The 26,898-nt window shown below is 47.6% G+C and overlaps 1 protein-coding gene across 1 annotated transcript; it reads left to right on the forward strand.

Annotated features, from left to right (window-relative positions):
* Nucleotides 1-26,830, forward strand: TXNDC5 (thioredoxin domain containing 5). The gene is made up of 10 exons (XM_030314881.1): nt 1-269; nt 4,397-4,546; nt 9,363-9,468; nt 13,398-13,494; nt 15,754-15,869; nt 18,057-18,143; nt 19,075-19,215; nt 22,197-22,279; nt 23,758-23,887; nt 25,142-26,830. Exons 1-10 carry the CDS (start codon nt 1-3, stop codon nt 25,262-25,264), a joined length of 1,302 nt encoding a protein of 433 aa, XP_030170741.1. The 3' UTR covers nt 25,265-26,830.
* Nucleotides 26,831-26,898: the final 68 nt, after the last annotated feature.

Genomic DNA, 26,898 nt, shown 5'->3' on the forward strand with positions numbered 1-26,898 from the left:
ATGCCCGCGCGCCCCGGACGCCTCCTCCCGCCGCTGCCCCGGCCGCTGGCCCTGGCCGCGCTGCCGCTGCTGCTGCTGCTGGGCCATGGCGGCGGGCGCGGGGGCGCCTGGGCCCAGGAGCCGGGGGCGGCGGCGGCGGCGGCGGACGGGCCCCCACCGGCCGACGGCGAGGACGGGCAGGACCCGCACGCCAAGCACCTGTACACGGCCGACATGTTCACGCACGGGATCCAGAGCGCCGCGCACTTCGTCATGTTCTTCGCGCCCTGGTAACTGGCCGCGCCGCGCTCCACGGGGCCCCGCACCCTGCGCGCGGGGGGCGGTCGGGCCGGGGGCGCCGCGGCGGGCCGGGGTGGGGTGGGGGGTCGCGCAGCGCCGGGGCGGCGGGGGCGGCGCGGGCTCGGGCCGGGGGCGTGGGCGCTCGCGGCTGACGTGGCGCAGGGCGGCCGGGGCGGTGCAGGAGGGGGCGGACCCCGAGGGGGCAGCCGGGAAAAAGCCGTCCCGTCCCCGCTCCCAGCACACCCTCCCCCCCCTCCCCGCCCCCGAGTCCCCGGACCGGGGGGAGGGGCGGGTGGCCTCGTCGCCCTGTGGGGCTACCCCGCCGGTTCACCAGCCCCCTCCCCAAACTTCCTGCGCCGGCCAGAGGCGGCGGCCTGCGGGTGCGGCTGGGACCCGTGGGCCACGTGCGGCGGCCGCCGGCCAGTGGAGTCCGGCGGTGAACGCTCGGAGGTCGGATTCCGTGCGCTCGCTGCAGGGCAGATCCCCCTGCACAGGGGTTTAGTTGAAAAATAGCAACTCGCAAAGGTGTGATTTCCCACTTTTGTGTGTTCAGGAGCTGGGAAAGGGTGGTCCGGGGAGAGAAGGGGTTCCTGTGCTACCCCGGGAAGCCGAGAGTAGTGAGAACGCTGGAGACCCCGTCGTGGCTCCGAGTCGATGGGGGAGCTATGTGTGCTCTAGGCGACTGCAGCGCACTGGCCCCTCCATTCAAGGCTGACCCCCGGCACCTCCTCCCCACCTCTGTCTTGGGGCCTGGTCTTCTGGAAAGTGTGAGCTGAACGGAGCTCCTGCCTCGGTTCTCCGGTGGAGGCGTCCGTATGGGCCTCCGTGCCAACCCCAGAGACCCCCTTCCCTGCGAATTGTCCTGCAGAAGGACTTCCTGATGTTCACAGAAGCACAGGTAGTGCTTTCCTTCCAGCGCCTGGATGCCCCGGTGGAGGGAAGTTCTCATGGGGCAGAGCACAAAACCAGTGTTAGGGCACAAGGCAGTTTGCAGGCTTGTTGCAGCACTTGGCATCCTTCCCCAGAGCGGGAGAGAGACTCACTGAGATGGGGGGAAGCGATGTAGGAAGGAACAGAGAGAAGATGCCCATGAAAAACGTCCTGCTCAGGAACTGTGCGGGCGGAAGTTGGAGGAAACTTTTTTTCTCTTTCTTTCCATACTCAGGCTGTTAACTGTATTTCAGTTCATTTGGAGTTAAGTCAACTTTGGGGGGCAAGTCTGAGTGAGAGATGGCATTTATTAGCAGTGTACCCGTGGGGTACATTGTGTTTCAACTTCCCAAGAACCAGCCCCGACTTGAAGTTTTAGACCTACCAGTGGTCTAGAAAATACTTTGTAGCATAAAATAATCGTTCATTATTAATAGTTCCTCTGTGAAGGAGTATTCTCAGAGTATCTATTCCAATTAAATACATTACTTAATTGGAGCCTATTTCAGTGGAATAAGTCCATGGATTTTTTTTTCTTTATTTTTTAAAGAAAAGCTGACATGTAGACATAGGAAGTCTGCGCAGTGCCGAAGGGGTTTTAATTTTGGAGTCTCAGTAATACCAGCGAGTCCTAGACTGAGTGAGAAGACTGGCAACTGGGCACTTCGTATTAAGTAAACTCCTTTTTCAGTGTATGTGACTTACAGATTTAGATTTTTTTTTAATGTTTAGTTTTGAAGGCGAGCGAGAGAGCGCACACATTTGTGGGGGAGGGGCAGAGAGAGAGGGAGACACACAATCCTAAACAGGCTCCAGGCTCTGAGCCCTCAGTACCAGAGCCTGACACAGGGCTGAACTCGCAAGCCACGAGATCATGACCTGAGCCGAAGTCGGAAGCTTAACTGACTGAGCCACCCAGGGGACCCATGACTTACAGACTTTTAGGTGGATGTTCCTAGGAACATAGCTCTTTAAAGTTTTTGTTTGCTTCTTAATTATCCACTACAAAATACTTAGATAAAGATGTTGGGTTTCTATGAAGGCATTTAAAAGTTAGACCTTAAGGGCACATCGGGGCTCAGATAGAACAGGCTGTGGCCTACACTATTCCCCCCATCTCTTTCCAGGTTTAGTCTCTGGAATGTTGGAAGCCCACATGTAACTTGGGGGCAGCGGCAGCATATAATGAGAATATTGCTCTGTATACCTGCACTCTGAACCTGGCAGATGTAAGGTTATCCGGCTGTAGATTTTGTGCTAACATCAGGACACGGCTTCTGTATGGCCGATGTGCATCACCTTGAATCTGGTGACTGTCAGATTAGGAGGGCCAGGTGGCTTTGCTCTATTACGTGGCCACAGATGCAAGATTTTGAATTCAGCTACTGTCCCAAAGGTTCATACTGTAGCCACAACGGTCCCAAACCAGAAGTGCCCACTACATGGCACCTGTGGATGATCCATCACTAAGACATTGCCAGACATTTAGTACCCATTAAGCATGTGCTGGTTACTGGAAATAAAGTTGTAAAAGGAACAGTGCTTGTCTTCACAGCACTTGAGCTGTATAACTTATATAACTTAATACAACTTAGGTATCATTCTGATTTTCCTTCACAATTATCTTCCAGAAAAGAGGGAATCATTTTGTAGTTGAGTTTCTTATAAAGCAAGGATTCTCTTAGCTGGCCAGGAAAGTGCTGCTTAGGGAAGACACATTAGCTTGAGGCAGACTTTTTTGGTGCTGCCTTTCAGTGCTTATGACGGAGGTCATCTGTCAAGAAAAGAAGCAAAGAAATGTAACACTGATTTTGTTGAAAAATTACTTTGAGGACATTGTGACCATTTTGAGTGTTGGGTATTCTTTATAAACAGGCATTTATTTTTTTTTTACGTTTATCTATTTATTTATTTGGGCGGGCGGGGGGAAGAGAGAGAGAGGGAGAATCCCAAGCAGGTTCTGCACCTTCAGTGACCTCGGGCTTGAACTCATGAAACTGTGAGATCATGACCAGAGCCAAAAATCAAGTGGGTGCTTAACTGACTGAGCCAACCACACACCCCTGTAAGTAAGCATCTTAAAGATCACTTTGAAAAGCAATACGGCAGCCAGTTTCTTTGTAAATACCATGAATATACACCAGGTGAAAAAAACAAAAAACACAACAAAAACTCCTACGTGCCATAATGCTACTGTGACTGCACCTGAAGCTTGAGATAAAGTTTCCATGCTGACTCATACAGTATTCAAATATGGCACTACAGAGAGCTGATAATTAAAAAAGGTGGTCAGTTCTAGGACTGAAAAAGTAGATTTAGTGATGGACAAAACGCTGATGCTGTCAAGAAACGGGAAGAGTAGCAAGAAGCAATAATTCTAAGTTAATGTATTATTTTAAATGATAAGGGATTTAAAAATGTACTCTCAAATTCGTACAGCGAATATCAGAAGTATACATTTGGTTGCATCAAACCGAGAAGTTGGGGTAGCCTCAAACTTTTCTAAAGTTTCTCATTGGGGAAAATGCAGAATTGAGTGAATTTTGAGGTTGCCTCGCGTTGGCAGATACTTAGTTATTTAGTAGAGAGTCCTGACTAAATAAAATAGGGGCGATTATGACAGGCAGTGTGAAGCTGCTGCAGTAGAAGGAGAGCAAGGGAACTTTCCAGAAGAAGAAGAGAAGAGAATGGCATCAGACAGCCTGGGTAGTCAGAGCCGACTTGCTGGAGGAAGCGATACCCAAACCAAACTGAAGGGCAAATAGGAATTTGCCATGTGGGCTTAGGGTGGAGGCGTCAGAGAGGGTGTGTACCAATGCCCCTGTGCAAGCCAGTCTATCCCCCTTCGGAAAACCGCAAGTAGTTCAGTTTGGCTCCAGGTTAAACTGCAAGCAAAGGAGGGCAGCAGGTGTACAGAGGTCAGATTGGAGGTCAACAGGGGCCAGTTCAAGGAGGATCTGTCACAACACCTTGCTATGTTTCGGTTTCCTGCTGAGAACAATGCGGGAACTCTTTAGGGGGCTGGAGGCCGAGGAGTGAGGTTCTGTGGTAATTGTGAGGCATCCTTCCCTGCTGTAGTATAAAGAAAGGATCAGAAAGGTCCACTGCCGTATGAAATGGGTGAAGAGGTGGCCCGGCACCCCCTGACCCGATATTCAGTGTGCTTGCTCCCCTCCCCTTGTTCCAGGTGTGGACACTGCCAGCGGCTGCAGCCCACTTGGAATGACCTGGGAGACAAGTACAACAGCATGGAGGACACCAAGGTCTACGTGGCTAAAGTAGACTGCACAGCCGAGTCAGATGTGTGCTCCGCCCAGGGGGTCCGAGGATACCCCACGTAAGTGGGAGGGGCCCGTGTTTCCCGTATGGGTCCAGGTTTTCCAGAGCCTTTTGCCAGCTGCACTCGGCTAAAGAACATTCAAGTTAAACTTCTGGTAAATTTTTATGTAGTTCTGAAGAGTGAGGAGATGATAAATGTAAGCAGGCAGTCCCTGGTGTCAGGGAGAGGTTATACTTAACACTGTCTTGTCTATATTAGATGTCTTTTTGTGCTGTATTTGGAAAGAGCCTTTCATTAATCAGTGTCGGGTTTCCTGTCTATAAGGGAATGTGTTTGTGAGACAGAAATGGCGGTCTCCATGGGGTCCTGTCAGGTTTGATGTTCACAAGTACCTTTATGCAACGAGCATACTTTGTCATCAATTTTACTTTGAGTTTTTGGTCACTCTGCTATACTTAAGCATCCTTCCTGGAGTAATTTTCCCATGTGACTAGCACAAGGGCTGTTTCTGTTGGAAAGAAAAGTGACAAACTGGAATATGGCAGTTCTGACCAGCGGTGCTACTTACTCCCTTGACAGTTAAAACAGGTTTTTTTGGTTTTAAGAAGTAGAAATTGAAACTGGCTTAACAAGCAATAGAGGGATGACTTAGAAGGCTGTGGAAGAGGCTCTGAGGCTCCCCTCCAAGGGCTTAGGGGCCAGTTTTTACCTTTACCTCCTTAATGTGACTTAACTTTCCAGCTCTGCATCTCTCTGTTGCCACGGTGGGCTCGGGCTCACTACTGATGGGCCCAGCTGGGGTGGAGTGTCCGCCCCAGACAGTCCTTGTGGCCAGAGAGGCAGGTACTGTAGGAAGGCAGCAGTGCCCTCAGACCACATGGCAGGCGTTAAAGTGAAGAGCTCTGCTCCAAAAAAGGGAAGAAGCTGTGTCCAAAAAGATGGGGGAGGGGCTGGCCACTGCGATTCCCCAAATATTTATTCAAATTGATGAATGAAGTAAATTCTTATAAAACCTGGGCCTGTCTTCAAACCCGAGGGGCGGCATGGAAAAGTGGAAGGAACTCTGGGTTGGAACCTAGAAGCCAGGTCTGAATCCCGGCTCTACTGTTTACTTATCATGCAGTCCTGGCCACGCTGTTTAACCTCTGAGTCTAAAGTAGGATGTTGATATCTTACTGCCCCCCACACCCCCACACCCCCACCACCCTCATTGTTGTATGAAATTACGTGTTTGTAAATACTGACCTCAGCATACTCAATAAATGTTAAAGTTTTCCCTTACGTTTAGAAATTTGGCATTTTCATAAAGGACACTAGAATTCTTGCTCTTTGGTGACTGCTGCTAATCCAAGTGCCATGATTCAAATCAGATCAACTACGATGTGTGCCTACGATAGGTACCATTGTCCTGTGCTTCATAGCATTGCCTTTAAAGTAAATGTAGCTTAGATGAGGGCATCGCAAAGAAGCTGTCAGTGAGTAGTGGGACGCACGGAGGAGGTAGATGTTTACCTGTTTGGAACCTGTTACTTTCAAGATGCAAGGGCAACAGAGATGATTGGCTGAGGTGTCTACTGTTAAATAACTGGCTGTGTGTGGCCATGTACACCACCAACCACACCACCAGGAAGTGAGACAGGACTGGTGATAGGCTGAGAAGGGTAAGTGTTAGGGGGCGCCAGAGGAGGCAGTAGAGGGTTCCACCAAAACCTGGTCATAGGAGCTCTCTGGCTACGACGTCAGTTACTCCATAGATGTTATTCACAGATTTTAAACGAGCCGCATTGGATTGTGTGTCCTGGTTTAGAAGATGTGGTCTGTCCAAGAAAACCATGCACTGGTTTTGTGTTGTTAAAAAGAACTAGAGGGGCGCCTGGGTGGCACAGTCGGTTAAGCGTCCGACTTCAGCCAGGTCACGATCTCGCGGTCCGTGAGTTCGAGCCCCGCGTCAGGCTCTGGGCTGATGGCTCGGAGCCTGGAGCCTGTTTCCGATTCTGTGTCTCCCTCTCTCTCTGCCCCTCCCCCGTTCATGCTCTGTCTCTCTCTGTCCCAAAAATAAATAAACGTTGAAAAAAAAAAATTAAAAAAAAAAAAAAAAAGAACCAGAATGAGTCCACATTATACTGAACATTGTTTGGCAAGGAACTTATGTAACCCTCAGAGCCCTACACACAAGTGCCCGAGAACAGGTTGTTGTTTTTTTTCCATAGAATGCAGGAGGCAGGGTGTGCTGCATTAAAACGAGTCACATGAGAGCATTCATGCATTGACCTGCGTGAGCTTTTACTTCCTCTGAAACAGTACTCATCTCATAGAGATACATGAGTGAAAATGCCTGAGCGTGCACCGTGGGTCAGTGCATTCGCTTTTATGTCATTCTAACCCTGGTACCTTCAACTGAAATAAAGGATTGCACAGGGAGGGAGTTTGGGTTCCCATGTTCCTAGGGATGGCTCACTGTGCTTAGAAAAATGTTTTGAGGTCATGCTGTTGAGCCAGTAAGGAATCTTTATTATCTGGGAAACCGTGAGCCAGAGCAGGGCTGAAGGAGGTTTGCTAGGGCTGCTGAAGCAAAGCACCACAAACCACGTGGCCAAAGAGACCAGAAATTTATTGTCTCATAGTTCAGGAGGCCAGAAGCCCAACATTGAGGCATTGGTAGGGCCATGATCTCTCTGAAACTCGGAGGGGAACCCATCTCTGCCTCTCCCTAGTGTCTGGTGGCTGCTGTAGTCTTTGGGGTTCTGTGCTTGTGTCTGCAGCACCCCAGTCCTCTGCCCTTACACGGCCTTCAGCCTTTGTGCATGTCTCTCTTTGGGTCCAAATTTCACCCTTTAAAAAGGATCCCAGCCATGTTGGATTAGGTAGGGCCCATCTTCATAACCTCATTTGAACTTGCTTGCCTGTATATAGATCCTATTTCCGAACAAGGTCACATCCTGAGGGACAGGAGGCTTGGACTTCAACAGATCTGCTTTGGGGGACACAAATCAGCCAGTATCACTGTCTCCTCAGTTGTGCTAGGATTTTGATCACAGATTTCCAGAGTGACCCATAAATGGAGATTTTTTTCCCCCTACAGTCTCCTTGAAAGAGAAACAGATCACCAGGAAAAGCAGATGCCCCTGTGGAGGTTTGGGAATAGCAGGAAAGTTTGGGGCTGTCCTTTAGGCTTGTACCCCGGGGCCCACTCCCTATCCCAGATGCCCTGGACAGACTGAAAGGTCTGTAAAGGAAGCTCTGATTTTATCCCCTAGGCTCTGTGAACCTAAGGAAGAACCCAGACTTGGGCAGGATAAGAAGATTTCTAATCCAGTAAGAAGAAATTTAAAAAAAAATTGTTTATTTTTGTTTTGCTCAGTGCACACCAAATCAGAAAAAGTCACAGGTTAGGTTTTACTGCATTTTAATGTTAGCAAAGAAATGAGGAATGGGTTTGGTAGTGCCTGTTCCTTCCTAGTAGTTTGAGGATCCACCTCCTTTTCCACTCTGAAGAGCTGTGGTGGGGGAGGTGCCTTCTGGAAGAGAGAGTCGGGGGTGGAGGAGTACATTAAGCATCTTCTAGCTCTGTGGGCATAACACGTTTCTAGAGCTTCCTGAGGTCCCAGGGGTGGGTGTGGGCATTCGTGATTGTGAGATCATTGGGGTTGCTTAAAGTGTTAAAGTTCACGAAGTAACGGATGTACTGGCCAAAATGGTGAGTTTAGCTTTTTGTTACAGTCGTAAAAGTAAAAGCTACTGAGGAAGCGGGGCACATGTTCTTTATTGGAGGCACATTAGGGATGTCACCCTGAGTCCATCACAGGATCTTAGAGCGGGTAAGGCCTGTAAGCCTGTTGTGATTAAAGTGCTGATTCCGGCTAATGTGCTGGTTTTCTTGTACTGCTACGAAACTTCCTTCTAAGGCCTTTGGGGAGTTAGCTCTTCAAACCACAGTTCTGATATCTGCATATCTTGACTTCTGACACTCTGCTCCTGCACGTCGGGCTCCTATTGCCAAAGTCCACAGATGTGCCATAGAAGTGATAAGGATGTTTGGATGAACAGCTCACCAAAAAGTGCTCGTCTGTGTTTCTTTTCTTCTGTCAGTAGCCATATTCCCTGCCCCCACTCCTCCATCCTGGACACCCTCTATTAAGTTTTATCTAGAGCGTATTTGTCCCCTACCAGTGGAATGATACAGGATCTGGAAGTGTAATTTCAGTCTCTGACAATGTCTTTTGCTCACCGACTAAAGCAAGTGCTACATATTCTATCTGCAGATACCTTCAGAGGCTAATATATGTAGAAAAAGAAAAGACTCCTCAGTGGGGAGGTGGATAGACCATATCAGCCAGTGTCAAGGCTATTCTTATAGCCGGCAATGTAAATCTCACAGAACCTGGATATTCGTGCTTTGTTAAGAGTTGAAGAGCTGACAAGGTAGCGTGGAAATACATTTATTGCAAAACAGTGCTATTTCTACTACAGCTTTAATTTTTTTTTTAAACGCAGCACATAAAAACTACTAAAGCCTAGGAAGGATGACAAATCCCTAGCAGGAGAGAAGCTTGGAAGTTCTGTCAACCGAACGTTGGTGGCTTGGGTTTTCACTCACAACATCTTAGACTTGATGTGTTCCACTCAGTCTTATTTTTCTTGAATAAGTTAAGAAACTTTTTTAAGTGTGGGATTAAATGGATATGTTATCTTCTAGGACATTCTTTTCCTTTCTTTTTCATGTTGTATCAGAGGGCAGCAGGTCTGTGCCTGGCTGCGGTCCACTGATTGCCTCCCTGCACAAGCTTGCCCCCCGATGGGACAGCGCTGTCTACTCGGAGCACTCTGAAGGATTTAACAGTCTGCTCTGTCCTGTCCTCTGTCACCCTTTCAGCTTGAAGTTTTTCAAGCCTGGCCAAGAAGCTGTGAAGTACCAGGGTCCTCGGGATTTCCAAACACTGGAAAACTGGATGCTGCAGACGCTGAATGAGGAGCCTGCGGTGAGTGCACATGAGGCTTCCCTGCCTCCCGCCTGCTCTTTCTTCCTATAGTTTCGGGGTAATAAAGAGGCCACTTCAGGCAAAAAAAAAAAAAAGTAAAGCTACCGTTTCAAAGGAACTTTTTACTCTTTTAGAACTAATTGATGCTGTAAGTAAAAATGAACTTTTTTTCCCTTCTCAATTTTTGTTGATTTTGGTAAAATACACATAAACTTTACCATCTTAGCCACTTTGAGTACACAAATTCAGTGGTGCTAAGTCCATGCACCCTGTTGAGCAGCCATCCCCACCACGCGTCCCCAGAACTCTTTGCACCTTGTAGAACTGAAACCATGTCCCCGTTAAACCAACTCCCCAGCCTTTCTCCTCAGCCCCTGGTAGCCAGTCCTTCTACTTTCCGTCTCTATTTCACTGCTCTGAGTATCTTGGTGGAAACAGATGAACTTTTGAAAAGCTTTTTATTATGGAAATATTCAAACATGAACAGAAGTAGGAAGAGTCTTATCTTCGGTGCATGAGCGAGGAGCTGTGTAATGCAGATGGCCCCGTGTGCCTGCCCCCACCTTCCACAGTTACCCCCATTTTGCCCAACTTGTGTTATACCTGCCTTCCTAGCTCTTGTTTGGCTGCAGAGTCAGCCCTGGCAGAGTGTCATTTGTGAATATTCCAGTAGCATCTCACAGGTGCACGCTTCCCACTTCCTGACATAAACCTCTGGGCCAGTCTTGCACGTAATACAGTTACACTAATTTCTTAGCATCACAGGGTTGACTTGGGGTCCATTCCAGGCCGGCTTCGGCCCTCTCCTGCGACCGCGAGCGGTACAGCAGGGTGACTCCCTCCTTGCCCTCTGCACTCTCAGTCCCCAAAGGTGCTCACTGGCCTCGCCAATAACCTAATGTAATAAATACTCGTAATACTGTCGGTGTCTTAATGGCCCTCCCTGCGCTAAGGGTAATATCAGGAAATGGTGGGAACCGTATGATTTCTGAGATATTTTTCAAAGATGTAGGTCTGTGTAGAGTTATACTAAGCGTTTATAACCCTCCCCCTCTCCAATGGATGTTGGGAGCCTTGGTTTTGACCTGGAAGCACTCAGAATGCGTAGCACGTTCTGATTGGCGCAGAAGGCCCGCGGAGGCGGAGCGGATTGGCCAGTGTGTGGGCCCTGGCAGGGCAGGTCTGGAAAGACGAGGTGTCCGGTGCCACGTGTCTCTGGTGAAATAGAGCCCCTGGAGTCTCTGGAGGCAGTTGTAATCCCGCAGTCCACTAAGGCTGCTTTGTTGTGTCAGGTGGGCTTTCGCGGATCCGAGGGTTGTCGGTGCCCATGCGCAGCTCCAGCGGTCTCTGGGGGGGGGGGAATCCACTGCTCCCGGTGCCGTTTCCCGGGGTGCCTGTGTGGTCCTTCGGCTGTCCCCCGCATTCTCTGTAGATGTCGCTGCTTATCCAAAACCCACCTGCTTCTCAGGTGTTGCTTTACCTCACGTTTTACAAAGTCTGTAACTGCGTGGTGAGGAGCATTGGTGTTCGCGCTGAATAAGTGTCCGGCAGGGACTTCTCTAATTTTAGGCACTAGGGGAAGCCACAGACCTCTCAGGGAGTGAATTTGCATCTTTGTCATGGCAAGAGAGTTACATGAGCAGGTGGAACTTTCATGTCGATTTAAACTTAAAATTGTTTCCTCTGTGAAAAGTGCTCTGAGTGGAGGAAGCCGATTTTAAAGAGGGAGTAACGGTCTCAAAAAAAAAAAAAAAACCCACTTACAATACTTGTTTTCCATTATTCCACCAAAAATCCAGTCTACTGTGAGGACGTTTTTTCAAGGAACCAGTAGCCCTTAACAGGATGGCAGAATGACTTCTCGGGTGCTTCAAGCTCCCGTTTTGAGGAGCGGCAGCCTCAGGGCAGGCTGGGAGGGACAGGGAGGCCCCGCCCCTGCTGGGGGCACAGTGTCTCCAGATGAAGGGCCATTGCTGCTTGGGGTCCACCTGCTGCCATATCCTAGTGTCAGAGCAGTAGGGATCTCAGGTCATTGCTGGAAAACAGTGACAATGTGCCTTCCTGTCAGAAAGTTCAAATAGTCAAACCTTATATTGCAAACCAAAAATTTTTTTCAATTAGAATTTGCCTTTTATTGTACATGAAAACTTTTTAAAAAGTTCTCCATCTGTGTTTATACCTAAGTAACTTAACGTATGCATTTTTATATTTAAAGAGGATAAATTTAGAGTTTTCCCCTTAGTGTTATGGCAATATTAAAGAAACTCAAAGAAACCCTGATGCTATATCTTAAGTTTCTACTTCAAGTTTTATATTTTCCTATTTGCTTCTGTATTTTTTTTTCTTAAATAGTCATAATCACATAAACACAGTTCACTTTACTAGTGATATTTTTGTATAGTTATATCATCTCAACATTGGTCATATTTTATATTATGTGGATTTGCCATAATTCACCTCTTCTCTGTCAATGGATATTTAGGTTGTGTGTATTTTTTCTATCATCAGAAATGCTTAAGGAGCATGTTTATTTTTGTGAAAGACATTTTTTTCTACTTTTGAGTGATGTTTTTAGAATATATTCCCAGACATAAAATTGCCAGGCCAAAAAAAAAAAAAGAGAAAGAAAAAGCAAGACTACTTTTATGGTTCTTGATGAACATTGCCAGATTGCTTTCTTAAGAATCTGTAAACTCACAGTCACCAGCAGGGCAAGACTGTACCCATTTCTGTGGTATACTGTGTTTTTGCCATGACTGCCGGGACTGCTCTGGTATCTGCCACAGGGCAGATAGTGACAGTGCCCCCTCCCCCCAAGTTTCATAAATGAGCATTGAACATCCTATAAAAGGCGACATACAGTGTTTTGCATTATTGGAACTCACTGTTTGCTTAGCCACCATTCTGTCGGGCATCTTTTCGTGTGGGTACTTAGCACTTGGAAAGTTTTGACAGGCCCGCAGCAGCAAAGAAAGCTTCACGGTGCTTTACGATTACAACTCTGCACAGCTTTGAGCTGTCAGCACTTTTTGAAGCTTTTAATAACTTGGCTATTCTTTCTCATAGAAACGTGTGAACTGCCAGATAAAAATTGAGTAATCTACATCCACGTGTCTATAGCAAAATGGTGATTTTTCTGATCCAGCCTCAGAAATTGAGAACTTTAGACTTGTGTCCTGTGCTAACTGCCTAGTTGTACACAGTTGGTACCTGCTCAGGGACTGGCAGAAGCATCCTTTAAAAAGCCACTTCTCGCTCCTGCATTACGTGTTTCTGTCCCAAGCTTCGTTGAGTGAATTAAGAAGCACAACTCAGGTCTGCTCCATGGTTTTCTCACTCTTGTGAGAAACAGTCACCATCTCTTCTGTCCCTTTATCAGTCCTTCACAGTTTGTTACCATTTGTGTGAACAGAGGATGGCCAGGCCCTCCTGTTCTCTGATGGTCTCTCGCTCTCCACTGTGTCTATCTTGCTATCTTTGTATTTTCAGGTACTACTTCCTTTAGAGCCAGTCCGTCAGGGATTTCATTTTGAATTCCATGTGGAATCTGAGGTCACGCTGCAAAGAACAGGGCAGTGTGCTTGTTTGGGGTGGGCCTCTCCTTCAGTTTGTCTGCTCTGTTCGTCTGGGGACAGCGAAGAGCAAGTTGGGGTGGGGACAGGCATCCCTGGCTGCCTTCAGTGCTGATTCTGGAGCACTTCCTGGAGGTGTGGCTGGTGAGGGGCCTCCTGCTGAAGTGTCCAGACGATCTGACAGAGTTGGTTCCTGCCTCGGCCTCCCTTAACACAGCAGCATGCCCCAAGGGTTTGATGTAGCCAGATGAAGGAGGAGATCTGCAGAAGGTTCCAGACAGACACAGGTCACCTCCTCAGTTGGTTTCTCTATGTCTTCACATACAAACCCAGTGACTGTTGTTTTGTTTCTGTTAGACACCAGAGCCAGAAGTCGAACCGCCCAGAGCTCCTGAGCGCAAGCAGGGACTGTATGAGCTCTCAGCAAGCAACTTTGAGCTGCACGTCGCACAAGGTATGGTGGTTGAAGCTCATGGGTGCTCACAGTGGGACGCACACTCTTAGAACCACTGACCATCCGTCACTCCTTGATTTGCCGGGCTCTTTCTTCCTGCCACTTGAGGGCTCGTGGTTACCATCTGTGCACTTAGCAGTGGTCTCTTCAGGACCCGTTAACGTCCTTGTACAGTGCACTTCCTCTTAGAAATCATTTCTCCTTTTGTCTCTCTGCTTACAGAAATGCCAGTTTTCATGCTAGTTAAAGATGTAAGTTTTGGAAAGCTCACAAAACATGAATGGGCACGCTTAATTTGTATACTAGTTAGCACATCCTTGGATAAGAAAGTATTTATTTATATTAATGTGAATCATATGCTTATTGACCAGAGGCAGAAACAGAAGTTTCTCTTATGTGTTCAAACTAGAATTTAATGGGACCATTTTAACGTGTGAATCAGAGTAGGTGTTCTTGACACTTAAAACGGTTTTTTGTACCACATCTCATTTTTTTTGAAAACGCTCTCCTAAATAGTAAAATGATCTATATATGGTTTCTAACGTAAATAACACATAAGTCCTTTATTCACATGTTTCAGAACAATTGGCTCAGCACTGAATGACTTGAAAGCAAATTCAGCTTCCTTGTTGCTCTCCATTCTCAAATGCTGCCATGGAGAGAAGTCCTCCTGTAAGACTGGGCTGGAAACATTGTGAAAAGGGCTTAACATTATGTCTGGCCCTGTAACTTCATGCCCGCTGGGGGGTTGAACCCCCCCCCCCCCAACTTAAGGTCTAAAATAACTTACTGTGATGCCTTCCTTTGTTTTCCCTTTGTGTTCAAGGCTGTTATTTGTACCAGGGCTCTGGGGGGGAGGGGGTGGCGGTGACAGTACAATTTCAGGGTGTTTTCCCCAGTAGGGGATTCACTTTAGTTCCCATAAGCCCAGCTAGGACTCTCTCTAAGCAAATCGTGCCTGAAGGGCAGCATTGTGGAGATGCCACCTTGTGCTGCTCACATGAGGATCTGTCCTCAGAAAATGACAGTCACCTCTTGGCCTTAAAGCTGCCACTGATACTCTGGTAGGTTCCTTCCTGGACATCCTGTCTCCACCTCACAGCACAAGTTAGTGTCATTATCTGTTTAGAGAGGCATGGCTTCAACCTCATGGATCACTTGCTAGTTTTTTGAATCAAGTGTTTCACCATTTCCCTCAAGGTGTCATTGCTGTGGGTGACAAAGCACTGCCATGAGCGTTTGGTGTGGCAGTGTCCTTCTGTGAGCCTACGTCACATTTTGATGACATACTCACAACCTGATTGTGGTCTGGTCTCAGCCTGACATCTTTCAGGCCCTAGGCTGGTCAAGGCAGAACAGCCTAGAAAAAATCTTCAGTATCCAAATGACGATGTTGTATGGATTTGGGTTTTTTTCTCCTAGCCAAGGCACTGATACTGTTTTTAAAACCTTCTGTTTTATTGTCAAACAAAACACAGACACAGAAAGCCCTCAAACGTAGGGCTTAGTGAGTTGTCATAGAGTGGTCAGCCTATAACCACCGTCCAGTTCAAGAAATGGCACTGCCAGTCACCCCGTGCCCTTTCCAAGTCCCAGTCTTCCTGCCCTCAAGGAGGCACTTTCCTTGCTTTTCTTCATCATTCACTATCCAGATGTGCCTTCCTTACATTATAGTTTAATTTGTTCTTTATTTTACCTACGTCTCTCTTGCGTCTCAATCTACACGTTCCCCCAACATGTTTTTCTTCCTTGTATCCTTTTGCTGAGCACATAGGTTATTGGACCTGTAGAATTCCCCAGTCTCAACTCTGACAGCTGTGTCCCCATGGCATGGTTGAACATGTTTCCCTAGATCCGTTAACTTATCAGGGTTGCCAAATGCCGATAGTCTCATTAAAACATCCTTTCTTCATTGTTTTAGGGAGAGAAACTTGCCCTCATTTATCACATGCTTATCCAGTGGTGCAGTTTGTGTAAGAAAGGTGGGATAATTGCCTGATTCTTTCCGTTTGTTGCCAGTTCTTCAAATAATGTGTTGGTTCCCTGTTGTCCTCCAAAGATGACAAATTAGATTTTGTTTTGAGGATTGCTATGAGTTCATGGATATACACTTACTTGATGGAGTCTCTTTTTTACCAGTTAAAGGGTTCATACTGCAGTTAGTTTTGCGAGAGGACAAAGATCAGATCCTTGCATTCGATCTTGAGTAAGGTATTAAGTCACTCCTTCTCCCTCCTCTGTCTTGGCTCTCCACTGAAGGCGACCACTTTATCAAGTTCTTCGCTCCGTGGTGTGGTCACTGCAAAGCTCTGGCTCCAACCTGGGAGCAGCTGGCTCTAGGCCTTGAACATTCTGAAACTGTCAAGATTGGCAAGGTAAGTGAAAGCCCTTATTAAACTGGAAATAGACCGCCTTTGGCTGGATTAATTAGCAGAGTGGCCCATTATTCATTCTGTGTGCAAAGTCGCAAACTTGATTTATTAATTCCATTTAGTGTGCCACTTGATAATTCATTTCACCTTCACAGATGGCAGCCTGGTTTCAAATGTGCTGGCTTTTCCACAGCCTAAAGATAAATTATGGCTTTGGCTCCTTTGTTTATTTTGAAGCAATGGCCAATTCTGAATTGGCAGCCCCAGAGCCCTTTCTGCAAAGATACGGGGCACAGCCTTCACGAATGTTCACTGGCCGGACTTGGAGGCCATCCACATTTGACCTCACCCAAGAGCTGTCCCCTAGAGGAGCCTCAGCCCTGTGCTCACAGAGGCGTACAGAAGGTCCCCCTCCGGTGAGCCCCAGCTTTCACTGCTGCCTGGGAGTCTTTCCAGCTTTCCCCACTTTGCAGAGAGAAGCCAGAAGTGGTGTCTAACAACTTCTGTATAAGTGGATTTTCTGGAAATCTCCAGAGCAGCTCCCGGGCCATCAAGCACTTTTCATCTCACCCAGCCTTTGGCATCCACCAGACGTCCAGGCATGGGTTTCCTTTTATAAAGATCTCATGTTTTACTTTGCCAAAGGCCTGACTTGTATACAGAAGGAATGCTGCGTTTCCAGAACTGCAGCTCATGAGATGATCTGCCCGGGACAGGGAGATGGCCAAAAGCACAAGCTTAGGGTCCAGGCAGACCTGGCTGGCCAGCCTTTTTGACAGCTTCTCCACACCTCAGTGTCCCCTTTGCAAAACCACAATAAGACCTAACTGGGGCAGGGGGAGGTGGTGCAGGGAGAGTATGGAAGTCAGATGCTCAGTACGATGTTTGGCATGAAGCAGATGCCTGGTAAGTTGTAATAGTTGTCGTTCAATGGATTTTCACTGTTGCCTATTAAACACTTTTATTTTTTTAATGTTCGTATGTTTTTGAGAGAGAGAGAGAGAGAGAGAGAGAGATCAGGAGAGGGGCAGAGAGAGAGGGAGACACAGGCTTCAGGCTCTCAGCTGTCAGCACAGAACCCGACGCGGGGCTCAAACTCACGAACGGTGAGATCATGACCTGAGCCGAAGTCGGATACTTAACTGACTGAGCCGCCCAGGTGCCCCGTTGTTAAACACTTTCAATTATGTATTCTAGTTATATGTGTTCTTATAATTTTATATTTATTGAACATATCGTGGAAGTAGTCATAATTTTCTTGTGTTCTATCCTCCCCATTCCTTGTATCCTTACTTTAAACTATTTTATGAATTCTCATGGGCGATTATTTTCAGATCATGTCTGTAGAGATTGCTAGTAGAACCAGGTGTGAGCCGACACAGTCTGCCCATGCGGGCTGTGGCCTCCGTCTCCGGACATGTGTGCGGCTGGCTTAGACTGGACTCTGAATGCCCCCCACCCAGACTTCAGGCTGGGGCTTCCTGTGCTTCAGTTTAATACTTTAACTGCCGACTTCAGTCTTAGGTGTGAATGTAATATTTTTATCCTACTTTGTTGATATCCTGAAAAACAACAACTTAGTATCCCACATAGCTGATTTTAACATCAGTAGAAAATCAAAGAGAAGTGACTTAGGATAAACGGTTTCATGAAAATGTTGAACATGCAGAATCTTGGTAAGATTTAAGTGAAACAAATTTAAAGAGCTGTAATAGTTGAGCTTATGGAATTAAGAACATATAATCACCTTAATTTGATATCTTTTGAGTTATCTTTATTTTATACTGAATACTCCTGTTTCAAAACTCCTTAAGTGTGAACATGAGAATAAATATCGCAGCTGGTGTTGGTGTGGGCCTCTCTCAGCGACGGCCAGGCCTCCCCTCCCCAGATGTCAGGCTAGGCTCCCCTTCTCCATTTGCTAACATGCTCCAGGTAAAATGTTGCTTCCTAAAAATTGTCATTTTTAAGTGAGATAAATAAGTCATGTCTCTCAAACAAATCCCATCCCTCTGCTCCCTTAGCTCAGGTGTATTTTGGGGTAGGTTTTAGGAAGTCTCTCCCCAAACTGCCACTTGCTGGCAGAGATGCTACAGATGAAGTATGTAAAGTACTGAGTGCCCAGTGATCCATTTAGCAGGGAGGCTCATGAAGAAAGGAACTGAGAATCTGGTCTTACTTTATTTTTAGGTCGACTGTACACAGCACTATGAACTCTGTTCAGGAAACCAGGTTCGTGGCTATCCCACTCTTCTGTGGTTCCGAGATGGTCAAAAGGTACGTACGTCTTCAGGTCCTGGTATCGAGACCAAGTGCTTCTCTTAACCACAGTGGGCTGTTGCCAGTATGAATTGTTTGGGCACTGTTTTTTTTTTTTTAATTTTTTTTTTTTTTTTTTTTTTTTTTTTTTTTGAGAAGAGTGCATGAGTATGCATGTGTGTGTGAGCAGGGGAGGGGCAGAAGGAGTTTTTTTTTTTTAAGTTTCATTTCATCTGAGAGAGCACGAGCACGAGTGGAGGAGGGACAGAGGGAGGGAGGGAGAGAGATAATCCCAAGCAGGCTTTGCACTGTCGGCATAGAGCCTGATTCGGGACTTGATCTCACAAACCGTGAGATCACGACCTGAGCTACAACTGAGAGTTGGACACTTAACCAGCTAAGCCACCCAGGTGCCTTGGGCACTGGTTTCAAGGCATACATAATCAACAAAAACATCTTGGCCTCAATTAGTAAGATTTGGGTAGTTGACAAAAACGGTCAGTTGTCCTGCTATTTTGAAGCATTCCCATTGGCTGAGGTTAGCACTAGAATAGCTCGGGCGTACCGCCGGCTGTAGCTGTGCTCTGGCCACAACCGTTGAGTGGAGTCAACACTGGCTCCCAGTCACTGGCACTCACTCCCACTCTCCTGTCTATCCCTGGCCGATGGTCAGCTTCTCAGCACACCAGAGTCGGCCCCAGTCGTGACTCTGGGCTCTGCAGGAGGCAGGTGCTGTCAGGTTCTCTCCCCAAAGCTGAGGTGTTTGGTTTGTAACGTGCACTCTCGTGTGAATATGAGCGTGCGAATGCTGCCCAGTCCCCACCGCCAGGGTGACGGCATCAGTGGAGGTCTCATGGGGGTGAGTGGGGTCGGGACGAGGTTTGAGCGATTCAGAACACTTAAGTGTACTAACCTGACAGCATTTTTGTGTGGCCCTTACCTTGGACAGATTGACCAGTACAAAGGCAAGCGGGATTTGGAGTCCCTGAGAGAGTATGTGGAATCACAGCTGCAGAGCACGGAGCCGGGGGCCCCGGAGGCTGTCGAGCCGTCAGAGGCCCCAGTGCCAGCCACTGAGCCCGCAGCCAAGGTGGGTGTCCGCTGCGATCAGGAGCGCCGGGGGTGGCCCACCACCTCCTGCCCACAGAGGCCGCTCTCCTCAAATGCTTTGCACAGAACGGCAGTTGGGGGTCAGCAGAGAGTAGTTCAGATGGTTGGCTGAGGCTGACTTTTCAACGTGAGACATTTCCTTCAGCCACTTTTAACATGCTTGTGAGGGGTAAACCTAGGAGCTTCTCTGAAATAAACGTGAGACAAATCCTAGGAGTATTTGGCGTCAAAAGCTCTGGAAAAGTCGTCCCTTTTTGAGTCAGTAATCCCTGTACTTGAGGGCATTTGCTACATGAAAGTTTGGCTGCTGTTAGGCCCCCGTTTCTGTCCATTTCCACCACCTGCTATAGTAATTTGACTTTCACCCCGTGGTAAAGGCCCCTGAAAGGTCTGCAGCAGGAAAGATGTACACGTTGGAACTGAAAGGCACATTGCCCGAGGACATTTAGTTTGCTTAGGCAGGCAGTCTCTGACTTACTGTGCTGTTGTCTTCATTCACCCAGTGGAAGGTTTCAGATCCACTTGCTCTGCATTTATCGAGCCCGTTACATTTCAGACACTGTCCCAGGCCACCAGGAAACAAAGGCAAATAATAAGACTCTTTCCCTACCTGTGAAGGGTACCTGGTCTAGAGGGGAGACAGATGAGAACTTGGAGAAGCAGGTGTCCCAGGTGTGTGACCCAGGAGTGTGCAGGCCCAGTCATGATTGGGGCAGGCAGGCAGGAAATGTCACTTCAAGAGCTGAAAGGCAGATTGGTAATTGCTGCAGAGACGTGGTGGATGTGGAGAGAAAAGGCTTGTCTGAGGAAGAGCGTGAGCAGAAGCGCATTAGTGTAATCGGCTGGGCATATTTGGGGCAGGGCCAGCCGTCAGCTGGAGGGAAGGGGGTGAAAAGGACAGGGGGTGCGGTGCAGGATGCCAGAGAGGGGAGGTAGGAGCTGGATCATAGAGGACTTTGTCGGCCAGCCAAGGATTTTGAGCTTCATCGTATATTTATAGGGATCCAGCAGAGGGTTTTGAGCAGATTTGAATTTTAGATGACTGGCAAAAAGAGATGGAAAGTATGAAAGGGAGGGGAAGTCAGTGTATTAGGCCAAAATGATGATGAGACCCCGAAACTAAGGCTGTGACAGAGGGTGGAGACCAGGAGACAGCAAGCGTAAGGAGCCTCACCCTCCTGAATACAGTCGGGCAGGTGGGGTGAGGGGATGACCGGAGTTGTGGCATACCTGGTGGTCAAGGGCACCAAGCGTGAGAGAAGGACTGAGGAGCGGGGGGAAGGGAGGCGATCAGGTCAGTTTTCAAGTTGCCGATTTTCAGGGCTGTGGTGGACATTCAGGCGGAGATGTCCGGTGGACAGTTAAGTAGGACTCGGGAACTGAAACAGGAAGGATATGTGCACTAGAAGGGTAGCCTTAGGCGAGATTTTTCAAAGGGAGTCAGGGAATGTTTTCCAGGAAAACAGAGCTTGGTTTCCTAGCTAAGAACCCTAAGGCCTATTTGTCAACAGATTTCCAAGCAGAATACTTAAGTTGCTACATCAATTTACACCAAGCCCTTAGCTGGGACACCAGGATACAGTGGGCAGGGGAAGGGGCAGCATGCCCTCGTCCTGCGAGGCCAGAGCAGTGAGTGTGCAGATGTGTGTGACCACCCTCCTCCCAGCCCCCCCCAGTAATTCTTGAACCCTCAGCATTTACATAGCAGATCCTGACTTGCTGGGACCATCGCTCCCTGAGCCCTAGTTGTTTGGAATTGGAAAAAGACAGTCATCCACTCCCTCCTCGTGGAGTGGGGACAGGAATGGGCCTCCTTGCCCCCTACAGCCCATGCCTTAGTTGGACTCTTAGGTTGGGGACTTACCTAGGTGTTAGTTCAAAGTCGGAGCTTTGGTTTAAGAAGTAAACGAATGATTCTGCAGTAGCTGCGACCACATACGTTGGAGGGGACTGTGTCACGGTGGTTCTAAAGGTCACCATCCCAAATTGAATGTAATTATACACTGTGGATGTTTTCATCAAACACAGAACAGTTTCTATTTATAACACAGTTTTCCAGCAGTAAGTAGGTCTTTCAGTGAGCATGGCGTCATGTTTCTGGACATAAAGAAAGATGGTAGTGTTCTACAATGGGCCCCTTGGCGGGCTTCGCCTCCGAGTCACTGACACACGTTACTCGATGCCAGACTCAAGCGGAGCAGCCCTGGTACATTTAGCCACATGATAAATCATCATATTCTTGCTCTCGTGAGAGAATCACAGATCCATTTCTGGAGAAACCCAGGAACATAATTCTGCAAAGAATTGTCAAGACCAAATTGCTTTAGAGCAGGCTGTCTCATGGCACCTTCCCCCTACATTCTCCAGCCAGAGCTTAGATGAACAGTTTGCACGTTTACTTTGAATTTAAGAAGCCTAGGATACGTAAAACATGTATCCTTGCCTGTGGTCTTGCCACTGTCGACTCTGAAGGCAGTACACAGAGAAGGGAACTTGTGCACATCCACGTGCTAGGAGAGTGGTAGGGTCACTTCGAAAAGACAGCAGGTGCACGCACATCAGGTGAGCCAGTGAGTCGGTGTCTGGGACTCTCCAGTCGGCGTCGGAGGCTCTGGGCCGGAGAGGTGCACACTGTGGCACAGGCCGCACAGAGCCAACTGGTCCACACCATGGAGCCCTGGATGACAGCAGCCACACCTGAGCCCCTCTTCCCCCCCAGTGGCCGGGGAGGACTGCGTCCTGCCACCTCCTCGAGGCATGTCCTGGGCTCAGGACCTTGGGGACCTACCTGTGGTGAATCATTGTCCCTTCTTGTGTAGCTTGTGAAATGCACGTTGTACAGGTATCTCCGTGTGACCTTGGAGCATGTATGACAGCACTGTTAAAAGATTATTGATTTGTATTTCTGTAATCCCTGCTCTAAGTGATGCCTTGGAACTGTGGCCTTTCCCTCCCCTGCAGGGCACCCTGTTGGCACTCACGGAAAATAACTTCGATGACACGATCGCAGAAGGAATAACCTTCATCAAGTTTTATGCTCCATGGTAAGTGGCCGTTTGATGAGAAACTGCCTTGTCTCAGTGCACTTGAGCCCCATCAGAGTTCTCTGCTCATTAGGCACCACTCTAGACTCGATGTTGGGCCTAGATGTTGCTACATTTATACATAGGTTAGGTTCTAGGAAATGAGGAAAGGTTATTGTTTGCACCTATATTCAGGTATGTTGAAGTTCGGTTTGGTGGTACTCATGAAGTTATTTATAGAGAATGAGGCCAGTTTATTTTAAAATTCAGTCTGCTTTGGAGAAAACATGACAATGTGACAATAGAGAATTAGGATGGCCATATAAAAGTTAAGCTTTGTGATATCTGCCCTTGTCCAGATAGATTGAACATCCATATCACGATGTAGCTTTGCTCCTTAGTGTCTGAGACGTCGTAGAGAAATCCCATGGGGCTCCTGGGCAGCCGTCCTATATGTTACCCAATTACCCGAACCTTCCTGCTGCATGGTCCTCAGCGACCGGAGCAGAGAGGGCGACACCAACTTTGTGCCCAAGGCTCCCTGAAGTGGGGCAGGTGACAGGTGCCAAGAGTCACCTGCACTGCTGTAACTCTGCATGTCCTTTCTTTCCTTTGAATCTCTGTTTTCTGAGCTGTAAAATGGGAAGAGTGCTTTGTCTTCACAAACAATCCGCTTAGAAAAGCACGGTCTCAAGGAGAGTGTTAGGTTTTGTTTCTAAACACAAACAAGTAAGGTCCAGCGTGTCACTTCTGCTCTTCGGTTTGTTTTCATTCCGGGTATTGATGAGAAACCACAGGGGCAGAGAAGAGAAGTCAGGGAGCACGCGACTCACAGGAGTTGTACAACTTTTGTTCTTAAAGAATAGAAACACTAGTCAATAACACCTTTAAATCTATTATTTTCTATTTTTTTTTTATTTTTTTGAACCTAAAGCCATATAGACCAAGTGTGAGGACAGAAGATCCCCTTTCAGTGAAGGGGTAAAGTGCTGGGGAAGGGGGAGGGTTTGCACAGAACTTGGCTTGGACTTCACTGCTCACAGCGAATGGATGACGTTTCAGGGAAGCTTTCAGGCTGCTCTGACATTTTGAGACCACAGCAATCAAATCTAAAATGAAATGTCTTTAAAAGAAGTTTTTGGTGTCCATTTTCTTTTCTGTTCATCAACTCCTGCTCATGGTGCACTTGCTTCATTCATAATCCAGCTAGCTCAGTTTACCACATCCTGGAAATGGTCTCAGATTCTAAACTTGCTTTCAGACCAGCCTGTTTCCATTCAGTTCTCCAAAAGCCTACTTTGGATGGACTTCGAATTCCGTGTCTGGGACGGAGGAGGAGGAAATGTTAGCGCACCCAGGGGGGAATCTGATATCTTATACATTTCTAGGCAATTGCGGACTGCCTCGTACAGAAGAAACTAGGCTTGGCTCGGCAGCTGGATTTAGGTGAGTGAGCTTGACCCAAGACTTCAATAAAGCTGTCGTTGTCCTATTCCTAGGTGTGGTCATTGTAAGAATCTGGCTCCTACTTGGGAAGAACTCTCTAGAAAGGAATTCCCTGGTTTGGCAGAGGTCAAGATTGCGGAGGTGGACTGTACTGCGGAACGGAATATTTGCAGCAAGTACTCGGTGGGTACATGCAGAAGAAAACCCTCCCGGGGACCCTGAGTATCGGGAGCACGCCCACATGGAGCTGTCATCTGGTGTGGTGGCCTCAACCAGGACAAACCACAGGGCCCTCGTCGTCTTTGCGAAGCGCTCCTTGTGTCCTTTTGAGGCTGTTGCTTCATTTTCGTTTTGAAAAGCAAAAGAGATGCTCTGCCCGAGGAAGGGCTTTCTTCTCCCACTGGTTACACACCTCTCAAGGGGGACTTGAGGCCTTGCTGTCTGCATGGAAGTCTGGGCGGTAACAAGAAGGAGGTGCCACCTCGGCACGGCCACTTGCTGGCTGAACAGTCAGCTGATTTGCAGCCTCGTCTCAAGCCCCTAAGTGGCTTATTGTTCAGCCCTGAGCGTGTCCTGAAGTACAGTGGTTGAGTAAGGGAAACCCCTGACTTCCTCCCGAAGGGACTATCCCAGCCAGCCAGGCTTCCACTTGGTTTTGTCCTGAAGCGTTGCCTTCTTTCTGAGCTGCTAGCACAATCTGATAGCCCAAAAGGTTTGTAGTTCACATTTTTGCTTTTGTGCGGTTTTCTTAAAACATCTGGGGGCTCTGGAGTTCCCTCATTAGATTGAGAATAGGTGCAACACAGACGTCATTTACTCATCACTCGAAGGTGCCATTTTTTCTGGTGCCTTAAAGCCTTAGAAAAGAGCTGGAGATGTATATTCTTGTGACTCCGCGGGGGCCACAGAGTGGCTGGGCATCAGCAGGGGGCTTGTCAGAAATGCACAGTCAGGCCCCACCTGGACCTGCGGCATCAGAATGTGTCTGTTCACCGGGTGCCCAGGTGGTGGCATATGCACGGAAGCTCCAGAAGCTGTACTTCTGGGTAAAGTCCTTCCTTTGACACTAATCCTGAATGTGCTTTTGAATTAGAAGGTGAATAACCCCAAGGCTTTGCTTTCTTGTACTTTTTAAACAGTCTGCACCTTTTAAAAATTTAACCATGGGGGTTCTGTGCTGACAGCTCAGAGCCTGGAGCCTGCTTTGGATTCAGTGTCTCCCTCTCTCTCCCCCCTGCTCACGCTCGCTTGCTCTTTCTCAAAAATTCACATTAACAAAAATTTTTTAACTTAACCATGAACTTCCCTGGTTACAACCTTAGGAGTTTTTTTTTGGCAGGGGGTGGTGGTGGTGGTTTATCTCAGAAGCAATTTGTATGTGACCTGGACCACTGGTCTTTATATTTTTTTTTTTTTTTTTTTTTTTTTTTTTTGAAGGTACGAGGCTATCCCACATTGCTGCTTTTCCGCGGAGGGAAAAAAGTCAGTGAGCACAGTGGAAGCAGAGACCTTGACTCGCTGCACCACTTCGTCCTGCGCCAGGCAAGGGATGAGCTGTAAAACCCAGTCCCAAGTCGCCTGGCCACCCGTGCCCAGGGTGTGGGAGCTGAATTGTGCAGGTGTGGAGTTTCACATGGTGGTTTTTCAGAGAGCTGAATGTACTAAACTTGTGGTATCTTCTTTGTGTGATTTTTAAGGCAACACACTCTACAAATTCTTTATTAAGTTTCTCTAAGTAAACACGTAACTCATGATCCCTTCACAAACAATATTTTCAGTGGCGATCTGTCGTCCCCTTTACCTTTCTCTTGATGAATCTAAATGGTTTCCTTTGAGACTAAAATAGAGTTGAGAAAAATCAAATTGCTCAACTACTTTTGGCTCCTGAGTGATTCTGGTGAAAGTATCATCTAAAGCATCGTTTGTGGACTGCCCACAAGTTCTGGAAAGGTGGCAGTATTGATATTCTGCTGATTCTAAGGTCATAACGGACTTGTTAGTAAGGTGGTTGGTCAGTAACTTGGAGCAGATCTAAACACAGAAACCCCACACCTCTGGAAGATACCTTCACGTCCACCCCTGGCTTTGCTGTTTCTGTTAATACTACTCTCATCGCGAGAGGTCAGCCATAATGAAAGCAATGGTACTTCTGACGTGTGCCTGAGTAAGACAATGCTGGTGCCATAATGTGTGTGTGTGTGTGTGTGTGTATGCTTCTGTTAGTCACAGGTGAAAGATTTATTAGTTAGGTTCTCATGCAGCCAAGAGTCCATGTGAACTTTAAGATTTGACGTCTCCCACAGAAAATGTGGCACGGAAAGTTTCACAAGACTTGTCCTGACTATTCTGTTAACTCATAGAAAGATTCTGGTTGTATTTGCCACCAGGGGGGCAAAAGGACTTAGGCGAGCTTTCCCAGCCCTGGGTCTCCTGACCAGGGTGGCCCTCCTGCTCAGCAACAGGGCCCGAGCTGGAGGCAGCCTCACGTTCTGCTTCTGAGTAGTCATTTTAGAGGCTAACTGTACTTTGCCTTGGAAGAGGTCTACTCTCTGCTTTATGAGGAGCGGGATTAAGTTGGCCTCCAGACCAAAGACTGAAGTAGGTGGGGCTGGCTGGGTCAGGGCTGACACAGGCCAAGTCACTGCCAACACCGGCGTTCTCACAAGCCACGCCATCCTAGGTGTTAAGCATTCTTAACTGTCACACTCGAAAATAAGCACTCATCAGACTAGGCTCCCTTAAGATAATGTACCTGTATGTTCTTTGCCATCGAGTTACCTCTCATAATCCCTCCGTCTCCAACACTCTTTGCCCCACTTCCCATGCTCGGGGGGTGCGGGCAGTGGACACACAGTAACTGGTGGTGGGAATCTGATAAACAAGACCACTTCTGCTGTCTGCAGCAGAAGACAACAGAGCAGGATCTCGGCCAACCTCTGCCTTAAAGGAAATCTTTATTAATTATGTATGGTTCACAGATGTTCTTTTAAAACCCCAACTTTCTAGAGAAGCACAATCCTCATGAGTGGCTTCAGCTTTGCATCATGAGTCTTGTATTAAGAGAAAATCCAAGTGGTACAATTTGTTTACACTATGATACTTTCTAAATAAACTCTTTTAAAAAAAGAAAAAAAGTCTGGTCTTTCCTTAAATGTTACAGCAAAACAGATATAAAATAGACAATAAATTATAGT

This window comes from Lynx canadensis, chromosome B2 (assembly GCF_007474595.2).
Source record: "Lynx canadensis isolate LIC74 chromosome B2, mLynCan4.pri.v2, whole genome shotgun sequence".
Taxonomy (NCBI): Eukaryota; Metazoa; Chordata; class Mammalia; order Carnivora; family Felidae; genus Lynx; species Lynx canadensis.

Coding starts and splice junctions, on each gene's coding strand:
- TXNDC5 (XM_030314881.1), top strand. CDS start 1: ATGCCCGCGCGCCCCGGACGCCTCCTCCCGCCGCTGCCCCGGCCGCTG. Junction 270..4,396: donor GTCATGTTCTTCGCGCCCTG/GTAACTGGCCGC, acceptor CCCTTGTTCCAG/GTGTGGACACTGCCAGCGGC. Junction 15,870..18,056: donor AAACTGTCAAGATTGGCAAG/GTAAGTGAAAGC, acceptor CTTTATTTTTAG/GTCGACTGTACACAGCACTA.